This window comes from Megalobrama amblycephala, linkage group LG1 (assembly GCF_018812025.1).
Source record: "Megalobrama amblycephala isolate DHTTF-2021 linkage group LG1, ASM1881202v1, whole genome shotgun sequence".
In the NCBI taxonomy this organism is placed as follows: domain Eukaryota; kingdom Metazoa; phylum Chordata; class Actinopteri; order Cypriniformes; family Xenocyprididae; genus Megalobrama; species Megalobrama amblycephala.
The window spans coordinates 50667432-50682299 of record NC_063044.1 but is presented as its reverse complement, the minus strand read 5'-3'; the positions used below and the strand labels follow the sequence as shown (position 1 = coordinate 50682299).

The 14868-nt window shown below is 37.8% G+C and overlaps 1 protein-coding gene across 1 annotated transcript; it reads left to right on the top strand.

Moving 5' to 3' along the window:
• Window positions 1-1913: 1913 nt before the first annotated feature.
• LOC125273815 lies at window positions 1914-14215 on the top strand. Its single transcript, XM_048199505.1, has 11 exons — window positions 1914-2036; window positions 6610-6921; window positions 7019-7345; window positions 7428-7487; window positions 7610-7669; window positions 7844-7888; window positions 8037-8114; window positions 12842-12870; window positions 13256-13306; window positions 13542-13613; window positions 13755-14215. The coding sequence occupies exons 1-11, from the start codon at window positions 1976-1978 to the stop codon at window positions 13872-13874; spliced, it is 1215 nt and encodes a 404-aa protein (XP_048055462.1). The 5' UTR covers window positions 1914-1975; the 3' UTR covers window positions 13875-14215.
• Window positions 14216-14868: the final 653 nt, after the last annotated feature.

Below are 14868 nucleotides of genomic sequence, written 5' to 3'. Positions count from 1 at the left end.
GGTCAAAGTTTAAAATTTTAAAATATTTAGTACTTTTCTTACAAATAGCCTACATATTGGTTCACTTCAGAAGACATTGATTAATCCATTGGGGTCGTATGGATTTTAGGGACACATGAGCTTGCATTGTAAAGCCATCATGTCATCTGAGGTGTATATGACTTTCTTCCTTAAGATGAACATCTGGGAATGCAAAAGATGAGTAAACGGTGAGCACATTTCCGGGTGTACTGTATTTTCTTTTAATACAGAATAGCAAATGGGATTCCCTCTTAAGATTCATCAGTGGAAAGAAAGAAAAAGAAGAAGAGGAACAAGAGGAGGAGGAAGCCAAGCAAGAGAAACGAATAAGAAGTGTTGTAACTTTAAATCTGTTTTGAAATAAGTTGTTTTTCAAATAAAGGTTTCGAGTTCATTGACATCATATGGACATTTATAATTGTACTTATACAGTTCATACGATGTGTTTTGACAATGTTGATTTTTTTGTCCTTCTTCTTTTTTGTGTGTGTGGTATTTACCTGATAATTTCAGTGCTACAGTAAAAGGTTGAGCTGTCCAAAAGGCAGTGAATTTAATGTAGCCTGCAAGAAAAAAAGACTAATTATTACATAATTTTGATATCGCTATTCAATTTAGTTTAGTTTTATTTTAGTACATTGTATCACTATTTTCCCTCAACATACATCTATAAATTCATCATTTTCTTAAGTTCCAGTGCACATGTTTTCTGCCTCTTGTGAAACCTAAATGTGAGCTAAACCTATTACCCATCACCAAACTCTGCTTGCTTCAGGAAGCTGAAAAGTCAGCTTAAGGAGCTGACAATACAATATCAGTCTTCTATATCCTGACAAATCTACACAGTCACACACACACCAGTACATATCAATTTTGCAATTTTGGTCTTTGGCAATTGTTCTGCTTTTGGTATTACAAGGGGCCAGGATGAAGGAATCATATTTAGATTCTTGTGCATTAGCCAAATAACTAGCCAAAGAGATTGTTTAAATTATTTATTTTCTATTTCAATATATGACTATTTAAACATATAAAGAAATTTTGTTTATTGTGCATGCTCGCACTTGTATTTCACAATTTTGGAAGTTTCGTTACGTTTTTTTTTTTTTTTTTTTGGAAAGTATCAGCTAGTGTTGGCCGAACTGTTCAAGTGTGCATGAAGACTGCATTAATCACCCAAAGAGACACACTTATAGTGTTGAAAAATGCATGATTATAGCCAACTTTATTTAAATATTTTAATTTGTGATATTTTTCACTTTAACATGATTGAGTTATTGTACAAAATAAGTGTCCAAGACTGTATGTGTGGATATTGGGACAAGCCAAATGTTTGGTGTTAATATGCAGAACACTTGCAGAGATTAAATAATTTTGGCATCATACCATCAAATTTGTTGATGTGTTAAAAAATAACAGTTTTTTAAAAATAATAGATTTTCAATATGTCTGACAGCAAGTTTTGACCAACTGTAGCATAATTGGTATTATTGTTCTTGAGGAAGTGAAACTAACAGTAATGCAAAGAATATCCTATAAACTGTGTTCAGATCAGATGTGTGTTGAGTCAGTGTGGTTTACACTTTCCTTACAGTGAAGAACATGTTGGACAGCTGCTGTCGTGTCAAAGTCTGTGTGGAAACAGAATGACTGTAGGTTAAACTCCCTGAACTGTTACCATTGTGCTCTTGAACATCAACCATGAGTTGATCTTCAGGGGCTGTTCCTGTTACAGTAGAAGTGTACTGTACATTACATTTAAACATCAGTGAAGAACAAATCAACACTTCTCCATTATGCATTGGCATTGTGTCACTAAATAACAACTATATTCCAGAATTTCAACACTTAGTTCAGATCAGAGGAAGTTCTTTCTTTAGACACGACCAGCCCTTCCTGTCTGAAGAAAGAGCTGTAACTATATAATGAAGAGAAAGACTGACAGAAGCAGAAAATGGCTGATCAGTGTGATCTGTGTCTGCTGGGACTGATCATTCTCTCTTCACTTCTCACAGGTAAAGAAATCTGGATTTTCTCTAAAGACATTTAGTGGAATTAGACTGGAAAGAGTTGATTTGAACATGCTCAGTTTATTCTTGCACACATTCACGTTGTGATCTCAGAGTTGTGTATTGATACATACAGATCATACTGTATTATTCCTGATACTGGACATAGAGTCACTCAAACATCTGATGATCAACAATTATCTTCATATTCAGAGATTTCAACAGCTACATGATCAAGACAAACACTTTATTCTGGAGAGTCTGATGATTGTGTTCATGAGGGAAAAAGACGGTATTTGAATCATCTGCTTTTTATGATGATATGGTTTATGTAAGCACAGAAATTCGGTAACACTTTATAATAACGTTCAGTTATAAGTCAATTATGAATTATTAGTAAATTATGAACAAATCATTTACAAAACATGAATATACATTTATAAATGATTGATAAGTAATATACTAATATTTTATGAATGTTTTATTAGTTCAGTTATAAGACACTTATAAGTTATTAGTTAATGATGAACAAATCATTTACAAAACATTACAATATACGTTCATAAATGATTAATAAGTGTTATGCTAACAATTTACAAATGTGTTGTAAGTTATCTTAATTAAATAAATCAAACAGATCATTAGTAGATGGTTTATAAGTTATTAGTTAAGATATTATTTATCACTTATAATAACTGAAGTATTTATGACTAAATTGTTTTAGTATCATTATCTCAATTAACAATTGTTAATCATGAACACATGTTGAACAAACCATTAGTAAATGATCAGTATATGATTTATTGATGAAGTTGTAAGCTGGTCTGTGTTCAAAAGCACAAACATGCAGGTATGCTAAAGCACTATTTTTAAGAAGAGTAATTTATTTGTTTTGAAGTGGATAAACATTTATAAATGCCTTACAGTCAGGTGATTCCAGTGGATTATATTAAATCCTTTCAGTCATCAGCACAGACTTGTTCTGTGTGGAGTGTGTGGGGTCTAGTGATGAAGTCATCCTCTGATCCGGATTTACCTTCCACTGAAGCTCACATCAGGTGCACAGAGTTAAACACTCCATGTGTGTCAGAGAAGACAGCTGTCTATACCCTCACCAGTCAGCACTTACACTGCAGTACACACTACAAAGTGTTCAACACCTGTTATAGATGATGTGTAAACGCATGAATAAATCATTTTCTGCATCCCCTATTCTAAAGTGTAAACTATTCTTCACTTGTAAATGTGTTACGTATCATTTGTAGACCTTTCTTACCTGTTACAAATTATTTGTATATGTATACAAGTCATTTATAACACTTTCTGCATACCCTATTCTAAAGTGTAAACTATTCATCACTTATAAATGTCTTACACATCATTTGCAGATGTTCCTGTTACATGATCCATCTCACTCCATCACTTTACCCAAGCCTAAAATTTACATTATTTAAAAAAAAAACAAAATAACAAAAACAAAATAAATCAACACTCTGCCACCGTTTAAACCAGCACTTAATCATTTAATTTTTATCTTGTTTTTCATGGAACAGCTCCTCACCATAACATGAAATCGCACCATAAACTGATAATAAACGTAGTCCATTATTTCGAGCATTTTTTTTTCAAATCTTCAGAAGTCGTACGATGCCATCGTGTGAGGAAAAGATTCTTATAACGTAATATAACCATTATACATTAATAATCGTATCAATCCGCCGTTTCATAACTTTCAAATTAAAATTGGCGCGTCTAAGAATACGACACAGGTTTGCGGCAGTGACGTCAAACCTCGCTCCTTATTGGCTGTCACATGTGATTTGCGACTACCATAGAGTGTTTGCGACATGCCGAATTTGAGTTGCTGTGTTACATTCAGCGCGACGCTTAAAAGGATGGAAATGCAGATCAGAGGAATGTTTGCAGCGATTAAACACTTTAATTTCATTCTGTTACTCACACAAAATTATGATTTGCTGTCATTTCGCTGGTAATGTAGCACACGCGTCGTTTTGTCTGTTCTGTATACTGCTTTTTGTAATGTTTTAAATAAATTATTGTGACTAACGTACATTTATCTGCCTGTTACACTGCGTATTTTGTCAAAATGGTTATTCTTAAGGTTATAGGGTGGAGTAGGGAGCTTAAAATTATTATTTTTATACAACAGTATATCAACTAAGATAACAGTCACTGTTAATATATCTATATTGCGTTTTTATTTTTGTGAAGTGGCTAAAAAGTGGTCATGTTTAGGTATAAGGGGTGTCACGGAATGGAGGGAGGATGCTGCAAGTTAATCTCTTTAATAGAGCTTCACACAATAGTCAGATTCCAAGCACACACAAGTAACATATAACAGACAGCAGGAGAGTGGTAACACAGGGACGTCGATGGGCGATGAAGATCCGTGAAGAGTGGTAATCGATGAGCAGTGTCCGTGAAGTAATCCCAATGTGAAGTCCAGAGAGTAATCCAATGAAACACGAGAAACAGGAAACAACGAGTAGAAGTCCAATCCAGGGAAACACAACAAGCAACACGGGAAAAAACACGCGGTCACAGCACAACGATCTGACAAACGAGACGAAAGACAAGGCGTTATATAGGCAGATGGTAATAGCACACAGCTGCCGCTGATCACGATCAGCGGCGACGCCCACACAAACCAATCAGGTGACACACCCACACCATCACACAGACACCACAATGAGACAGAGGATTCATGAACCGTGACAAGGGGTGAGTTAGGGGCTCAAAGATATCTATATAATAGTAAAATATATTTGCATAAAAATGTATAATTTAAATATCGGGATTCGTATAGATTTTTATATCCTGTAACTGAAAGGTATACTTTGCATATGGCAAATAAATGGTAAATTTACAAATTGCAGTTTGTACATAATTTATAAAGAAGATCTGCAAATGATATGTAACACATTTATAAGTGATGAATAGTTTACACTTTAGAATAGGGTATGCAGAAAGTGTTATAAATGACTTGTATACATATACAAATAATTTGTAACAGGTAAGAAAGGTCTACAAATGATACGTAACACATTTACAAGTGAAGAATAGATTACACTAGAATAGGGGATGCAGAAAATGATTTATTCATGCGTTTACACATCATCTATAACAGGTGTTGAACACTTTGTAGTGTGTACTGCAGTGTAAGTGCTGACTGGTGAGGGTATAGACAGCTGTCTTCTCTGACACACAGAGTGTTTAACTCTGTGCACCTGATGTGAGCTTCAGTGGAAGGTAAAACCGGTTTAGAGGTTGACTTCATCACTAGATCCCACACACTCCACACAGAACACAAGTCTGTGCTTATGAGTGAAAGGATTTAATATAATCCACTGGAATCACCTGACTGTAAGGCATTTATAAATGTTTATCCACTTCAAAACAAATAAATTACTCTTCTTAAAAATAGTGCTTTAGCATACCAGCATGTTTGTGCTTTTGAACAGACCAGCTTACAGCTTCATCAATAAATCATATACTAATCATTTACTAATGATAATTTACTAATACTCATTAACTAATCACTGATCATTAATTAATAAAAACATTCATAAAATGTTAGTATATCACTTATTTATCATATATGAATATATATTCATGTTTTGTAAATGATTTGTTGAACATTATCTAATAATTTATAAATGACCTATAACTGAATTAATAAAACATTCATAAAATGTTAGTATATCACTTATCAATCATTTATGAACATATAATTATGTTTTGTCAATGATTAGTTAATCATTAACTAATAATTTACAAGTGACTTATAACTGAACGTTATTATAAAGTGTTACCGAGTTTTAACACTAGATATAGTTGGATCCGCTCTAACATGTGAGGGTAAAAGATCTCACAGTCTAGATGAAGCTACAGAGAAGATCCGTCACTCCTGAGTTTAAAGTTCAAAATGTAATAATCTCTGATTTGTTTTGAGTTTTAAAAAAATTTAAAGACATCCAGCTTTTTAAACAATATATAAAGTGACGTGAAGCCAAGTACAGTGGTGTCCCATACTCAGAATTTGTGCTCTGGATTTCACCCATCCAATTACACACACACACACACACACACACACACAAACACACGCACGCACACACACACCTGGAGCAGTGGGCAGTCGTTTTTGCTGTGGCGTCCAGGGAGTGATTGGTTGGTTCGGTGTCTTGCTCAACCATACAATATATAAAGTGACGTGAAGCCAAGTATGGTGTCCCATATTTGCTCAAGTTCCTAAGTTGTGTGGAAGAAAGCACTGTTCATTCACTCCCACACCTACATTTCCTGCCATTAGGGGCCAGATTTACTAAACAGGGCATCTGAAAGGGAAACTCCTACAAATGCATTATTCAATAAGCTCAGCTGCAAAGATAACTGTGTCCACACCTTTTCAGCGCTAATTTCTCACTCCGTGTCTTTAGTAAATCCTGACAGAAGATTTTTAATGCCAAAAGAGGGTTTGTGCTGGAGCAAGCTGTTAGTAAATCTGACCACAACTGCCCCTAATATAACATAATGATCAGTCAAATATACTGTGTTTCAGGTACCAGTGGAGTGAATGATGATCATGTGTTCATCAGTTCTGGTGAAAATGTCTGTCTGCCCTGTAATAATACTCTTTCTGACTGTAACTCAACTACATGGATCTACTTTAACAGACATTCAGCAGTTGAACTGATTAAATTAGGGATAAAGAAAACAGACACAGAGAGACATGAGAGACTGAGTCTGGGGTCTGACTGCTCTCTGAACATCAAGAACGTCACAGAAGAAGATTATGGATTTTACACCTGCAGACAATATGTGAATGGAGAACAAGGACCTGATGCTCATGTTTATCTGTATGTTCTTCATGGTGAGTTTATGATTATGTGATCAATTTAAAAAGGACAAATTCTCCCTTTAAACTCACATGATGATTGAAGAGTCTGTGATTTGTGTCTTGTGTTCAGTTTCAGTTTCAGTGTCTCCATCATCATCATCATCATCATCCTCACAGACTGAGATCAGTCCAGGTCGCTCTGTGACTCTCTCCTGTCATTTGTATTCATATGATGGATTCTCCTGTGATTCTGAGGGACTTCATCTGTTGTGGATGAATCAGACTGGTGTTGATCTGAAGACAGACTCCAGATATCAGATATTATTCTCATCAGATCACTGTATCATCACTCTGACTACAACACTCCTGAATGAAGATGACAACAGAGAGTGGAGATGTCAGCTTACTCTCAGAAATCAACTCCAGACCTCAGTCAGATACACTGTCAAGTATTCAGGTGAGAAACAACTATTACTACTGTAAAATATGATGTTAATGTCCTACAGATGAACATCTGAACATTCATCTTCTGATTTCAGTCAGCAGCTCAAACTCTGAGAAGAAATCAAGCCAAACTACAGCAGCAGCTCCTACACAAGGTTCATGATCACATGATCACTGTCACACTGATATGAAGCTGATCTAGTTTGTAAAGAAACGTCTTGATGTTGTGCTCATGCACTAAAGTATGATTTTTGTGTTTCCATTTTGTTTTTAATAGATGTAACATCAACTACATCAACACTGACTCCAGATGTCACACCAATCTCTCTGAATCAAGGTGTGTATGAACACACTCATTTCTGAATCAGTATCTAAATGAACTGAATCTTCATCTGATCACAAGCTTTCAATCGAGACGTTTAATTTGTAATCCACATCACGAAAACGAATGTGAAAAGAAACTATGTTGACGTTGTGTTCATGCATTCAAATATGATCTTGTTTTTAATAGTTGTACCATCAACTACAGCAACAACACTGACTCCAACCTCTCTAGGTGTGTATGAAGATCATCCTCATTTCAGTGCTTGTTTTCACACTCTGGAGTTTTTCTAGAATCAGGATCTAAATGAACTCATTGTAGTGAAAATGAGCTCAGTGGACATCAGTATTAATATGACTGTAATATCGTCTCTCTCTCTCAGTGATTGTGATTGTTGTCGCTTCATTCGCTGTTCTCCTTCCTGCTCTTATTCTCTGGATGATTTGCAGAAAAAGAGACGGTGAGTATAGATTGTGTCAAGAACTAATACAACGCAGGATGTAGTTGTAAACCAGAACATGTGGTTTATTCTTCACTCTGTGCACTTCTCTTCTATCTATGTCTGTGTTCCCTGCACCTAACACTCGAACTCCCCGCCCTCTCACGCATAGCAGCAACCTTAAAGGGCTATGCAACATTTAACAACTCTACATCCCTTCCCTTAAGCTAACACTCACTAACTGAGCATACAAAACATAATGTTCAAAACTAGCTGGGAAATAAGTACAACATGTAACATTGTGGTTTATAAAAAAACTAAAGAGTAGGTGTCCTTAACCAGTTACATACTCCTGATAACGTGGGTTGGGGTGACTGACTCTCCCTGAACGAGTCACTATAGGCTGGGCAGTCTGGGCAGCAGCGCCAGTGCTGGATGCTTCACTCTGAGATGGCAACACTGCAGATGACTGGACGGTTGTATGAGGTGAAGCTGGTGAAAGGGGGCTATAATCATCCTCTCCACATTCTGCAGGTGCAGGCTCTTGAACACGGAGAAGGAGATGTCGGTTTCTTGTGTACCTGTCTGCCCTGAGATGTTACCACATAGCGGTTAGGCTGAGAAGCAGGGCCCTGTACAACCACCAATTTGTGGAAACCCTGAGCTGTTCTGCATCCTTACTGTCTGTCCCTGTTGTAAGGGTAAAAGGGTGTGGGCTTTGTGGTCATAGTATGCTTTGCTCTCCTTTCTCCTCCTGGTAAACACAAGCCTTGACATGACGGCATACAGAGGGCTTCAGTCCTGTCTTTCAGCACTGGAAGAAAAGTTCTTGTACACCTGGAGAAGAGGAGCTGGGCAGGAGATGGCAAGTCAGCTCGTGAAAGATTATGCAGATGGAGTAAGGCAGCCTGTATGAAACATTTCTCAAGCAGATGTTTGGCGGATCACACTGCAGTGTTCTGCAAGGTCTATTGGACTGCAGGTAATGAGGGCTGCTCCGAATGTGCTCGAAATCCCACGTATGTGTAAAATCAGAAAAGTTGCTACAGACAAACTGCCTGTGCATTAGTCTGTTCATGAGCGTCTGGGGAATGCCATGGACTGCAAAGTGTCTCTCGAGTTTCACAATTATGGTGACACTCCTCGTGTCAGGTAGATGGTCAAGCTCAAACCAACCAGAAAATGAGTCTACTAGAACCAGGTGAATTTTGCCATGCCATTCAAATATGTCGGCAGCAGTGAACATCCAGGGAAGGTCAGGAACATTGAGCAGATGCATGGGTTCTCTTGAGTGATGGGGACTTGAGGGCATTGGAAGGAGCACAACGAGAGAGTGCTCTCTCTATATCACCATACATTGTCGGCCAGGTACATTGTTTCTTTTGCCCTGCGTTTTGTGGCTTCCAAACCTGGATGGCCTTGATGTAGCTGAGTCACATAGTAACTTTGTATTGATGATGGTATCAGAATTCTCTGTCCTCTAAAAATTCCAATTCACAAATTCCTCTCTCATTGCAAAGAATGGGCGGAGATCATGTGATAGCTCTTTGAAAGAGCTTGGCCATTATCATGTCAACAAGTCTTTGGCATGTAGGATCAGATTTAATTACAGATTGGAGTTCTTCTGTCCATTGCAACAAGAGGACTTGAAGCGTCATTACCTCTAGCAAGTCGTCAGAGAGAGGAGGCTCAGTGGAGGAGAGATGAGCACGTGATAGAGCATCAGCAATGAAGAGTTCCTTGACCCGTTTGTAAATCACATTGAGACTTGAGCATCATGCTTTGAAGACGTGCCGAGGCAGTGTGCAGTGGCTTTTTGAGGATTGTAATGAGAGGTTGGTGATCCGTTTCCACGGTGACGGGTCGGCCGTAGATAAAGTCATGAAACTTCTTTGTCGCAAATACTAATTCTAATATTTCTTTCTCGATTTGGGCATACCGAGATTCGGTGGGTGTTAAGCCACGTAAGGCAAAGACTACAGGATCACCCTGCTGAAGACACACAGCACCTAGTCCATGTTGAGAAGCATCAGCTGAGAGGACAACGGGTTTAGTATCATCGAAGTATTGCAGAACTGGGGGACTGGATACAACACCTTTCAACTTTTAGAAGGCAAGAATCCTGCAGCTCGAGCCATGATGACCATTCTGCATCTTGTGGGCCAAAGTGGGCCTGTAATTTCACTATAGTGTGGAATGAACTTTGATAAATGGTTTGTCATGCCAAGAAACCGTTTCAAGGCCTGTTTGTCCTCAGGTTTTGGCATTTGGTGGACAGCTGTAGTCTTGTCAGTGTCAGGTTTCATGCCGTCAGCAGTCAGGAGGTGGCCTACATAAGAAATTGAGGTGACAGGAAATTTGCACTTATTAGGGTTTAATTTCATGTTGCATGCACAGATTTTGGTTCAGTCGCTCATCATGTTCTTGTAGTGACAAGGATGTCATCTACCACAATTTGACATGGCTGTCCGTCAAAGAGATGTTCCATGGTTCGCTGGAATACTTCACTACTGGTAGAGATCCCATAAGGCATACACAAGAGTCTGTACCTGCCAAAAGGCATCATGAATGTGGTCAGCTTAGATGATGCCTCATCTAAAGGGATTTGCCAAATTCCGCATTTTGCATCAAGGATGCTGAAAACCTTGGCCCCGGCATGTCAGCAATAACCTGTTCAATAGTTTTTATTGGATGATGTGGCCTCAGGAGTGCTGGATCTATACATATCCTTACAGAGCCTTCTTTCTTTTTGGCAGCGACCGTTGCAGACACCCTTTCCATGGCATCGGTTTCAGGGGCGATGATGCCCAATTTAGTCATTCTCTCGAGTTCTGACATGACTTTCTCCTTCATTGCAATGGGCACTTTTTTTGGGTGCACATCATAGACTGTAAGAAAATATGGACGTAGTGTCCGTGACGTCACCCATAGAGTTCTGAACAGCAGTTTTGACGCGTAAATGAGGCCGCGGCCATCTTAGCTGCACGTGACCGCACGTCACTCACGGATAACTGAAAATGGGCAAAGAGGCGGGACGAAGTTGGAGCCCATGCGACTTGTTGCTGAAACCACGCCCGCCCTAGCTATCTATCTTAGATACTATCTAAAATATTAATAAAGATAGCAATATCATTAGAAAGTACTAAAGGATTTACTGTCAATCTACGGTGCTTTTTTTACGATAACGTTATAGATGCACCAACACCAATAGGCTAATTAATTTGTGTGGGGTGTGCAAATAACACAAATCAAATGGGATTTCATACCTTTATAATGAAATAGAGATCGCGAGATGAATCCAATCCGTCCTTGGGTAAATATATATATATATATATATATAATCCGTGGTTATATCTCTAAAATGTTCTCTCAAACATGGTATCCAAAGTATAATTTTTCAAAATAATGCAGCATATATATCCAAGCAGTGCTGTATGTATCCTCCAGATGTATCTCAGAATAAAACTTTTAGCCAATGCCACGACGATCCAACAACGTGTGTTCTGCGAGCACTACACAAAATGTTCGAGTATGCAGCAAGCCATATATTGTATAAAATAATCCAGAAAAAAGCACAAACATGCCAAATTCAGCTGAAATGACGTAACATGACGGCTCACAGACAGCAGCGGAGTCACTCAAGTGACCACGGCCTTAATTATGCAGAACTTTAAGGCTTAATATAATTTAAACAGATGAGCTATAAAAAAATTCACCCCCCTCAGAATTGTCATGAAGGGCAAAATTCGCAGTATAGACCAAAACCACAATATGAACCAGACTGTAAACTTGTTTTTTTCTGCTGTAAACTTGGCTAATTTAACATGATGGTCAATGAGATTCTGCTCACTTCTGCAGCCTGTCCCTAGCGGCCAGTCGATGAATTGCAGTTTAATTCACTTCCGTATTGGCTTCACGAGAAACAGGGGGAGGTTGCCGCTTGGTGCACATACAGTGGGCGATACGGACTCGTCTAATCGCATGTGATAAACAGGCAGTTTACCAAGTGCTGTGGTGTCAAACAAGTTGCTAAATTCCTGTACCTCTGGCTCTTGGTGTTGGACTGCATGCACATGTGGTCCTTACTGTATCAGGCCCATTGCTAAGCTGTCTTGCAGTGTGAGACAACTGCTCGGATTGCAATCTACAACGTGGAATTTGAGCTGGCCTTGTTCACAGTCTAATATTGTGGTGCCTTCAGTCTTGATAGTTTGCCCACCGTATGCAATGAGGTTCACTTTTTCATTAGTTTTTATGTGAGCTGAGGGTACAATGAGGTGTAGCTGTTGGGCAGATATAACGTTGCATTTGGCACCTGTGTCCACTTTCAGTCGAAAATTAGCGGATCAGTGCGGCGGATACCCTGACCCACGTTTAGACTCTTCTGACACCACGTAGATTGTCAAGAACTGATACAACGCAGGATGTAGTTGCAACATCAAATAAATATTCTTCAAAGTTTTACTTGTTTTTACATGTGAACATGTGGTTTATTCTTAACTCCGTGCACTTCTCTCTACCTATGTCTGTGTCGCTGCACCTAACACTCAAACTCCCCGCCCACTCACGCATAGCACAAACCTTAAAGGGCTATGCAACATTTAACAACTCTACACAGAGTTTTTACAGTTTCTTATATCATGTAACAATAAGAATTATATTATGCACTAGAATTCTTCTAAAATCAGTGTAATTGGAGACTGTATTATGTGTTTGATCATCAATATTCTCTTGACGTTATGTTTCAGATAACAGAAGAGGAACTGATGACTCTGAGGTGAGTATTGTAGGTCGATCCATGAGTTATTAGTGTTTATAAGCTCTGATCCTGAAATATGACACTCGTATTAGTCAGATTATATAATGACAGGTTAGTGTATTTGAACTGTTTCTGCTCTAACACTCACAGATAAGAATAAATATGATGAACCAACGACACAATCAACATTTACATTCATCTACTGCCAGTGAACAATATGATTCATCTTCAATAATCTGTGTATGTTTGTGTATATTTGACACTGTGGTGATTTTCCTGTAACATCCATTCATGTCACAAGGATCTGTCATCATAACGTCATTGTGGAAACTTGGCATCAATAAACCACACAAGAGAGGAGAATGCAGGAGGAGGATTTTACTAATAACTGCTCTTTTTACAGGATCAAACACGACCTGTCTATCCAACAGGACAGAACACTCTTCCTCAACAGGTAAATTCACACTCAACATAAGCACATACACCCCCTAGAGGACACAACTGGAACTGCCAGAATTGAACTCAGTCTACTGCAGTCATGTCTGAATAATAGATTTAATCTAAACTTGTAGATGAAGTTGTCACATGATGCTCGTTTTACACATATTTTACCTGAAACATTGGCACCTGTGTAAAGTGATGGAACAGCCTTCAATATCTTGGTTTGCCATATTTCCATTGGTGTCTAGGAGCAGACAGATGATCATGTGACTTATTCTGAGGTCACTGCGTACAGTAAAAACCAAGACCAAAAGAAGAAGGTGAGAAACACTTCCTTGATGTTGTCCAGCTTCTCTCAACATGATAGTTTGTGTTTTCTTCTGAATTTGTGTCATGAATTGAGCTCAAACATCATGCTGTAATAATTGTGTGTTGAAACAATAACTGTGATGTTCATTCAGGTTCGCTGTGATGATAAAGTGACTTATGCTTCCATCAGAGGAGCAAAAGCTGGATCTCAGGAAAACTGCAGTGAACTTTATGCCTCTGTGAACAAGAACCATCACAAATCAGTCAAATAATGACACAAAAACCACATGAGCAGAAGAATATGAATCTAATAGAACTGAGTCCTAATGGTGTCATTCAGTGCCATTATAAATACTTTCAATGTCTTTTACATGTTCACAAACAAACCCAAGTGATGCTCTGATTTATTTGTAGTTACTGCTTATTTTTCTCAGTTCAGCATGTTTTTTGTATAGTTTCTGTCTGCTTGTTGATCAGTTAATGCTAGTGTCTTTATTATTCATTCAGAGCTGCAGGTTTGAACAAAGTCTAGAAAATGACGACACTTTTACTCCCTCACATCATTCTCACTTTCATGTCAATTCTCACTTTCAAATAAATATTCTTCAAAGTATTTCTTGTTTTTTACTTCTTGTTTTGTTTTTCTCCTGCTGTCCACCTTCATAACTTGAATTATTACAATATCTGACACTTTAGTATAAATACAAACCAAAAAAAAAAAAAAAAATGGTCAAAATGAAAAGTAAAAATGCTACAATTTTACCAAAAAAATATTTTATAATGTATAAATATATACCTGAATGCATACCGAAAGAAAAAAAAAAAATGGAAAAACTGTCTTCAGGACCCAGAGGAACAGTTTGTTTGCTCCATATAGAGCTAAAAGCCATCTAGTGGCAAAAGTCATGAACTATCATGTTATATATATTTTTTTCCACGAGAGGTCAGCAAAGACACCCAGTGTGACTTTATGAGTTGTTTTAGCAAGTTTTCTTTACGAGTTATTTTGTATTTATATGAAACAATGTGCTGAAATTATATTAATAGTGCTGCAGGAATGACTTATTTTTGTAGGCAAACCTGGAAGTTACAGTACCATCACCGTGGTTACCTTGTAAACATCCGAATAGGATTTTTCCAATAGGCTTTTCAGAAAATAAGGTCTTTGATTCCAACACATTTTGTCCATCATGGTAATCTTCACAAATTAACACAACTTTTATGAATTTTGAAGTGTAAATACAATCGGCAGAAGTCAAAAGCTAA

Excerpts from the sequence above, each read along its gene's own strand:
- LOC125273815 (XM_048199505.1), top strand. The coding sequence starts at position 1,976 with ATGGCTGATCAGTGTGATCTGTGTCTGCTGGGACTGATCATTCTCTCT. Across the intron at positions 2,037-6,609 it reads TCTCTCTTCACTTCTCACAG|GTACCAGTGGAGTGAATGAT; the intron begins GTAAAGAAATCT and ends ACTGTGTTTCAG. Across the intron at positions 8,115-12,841 it reads GATTTGCAGAAAAAGAGACG|ATAACAGAAGAGGAACTGAT; the intron begins GTGAGTATAGAT and ends GTTATGTTTCAG.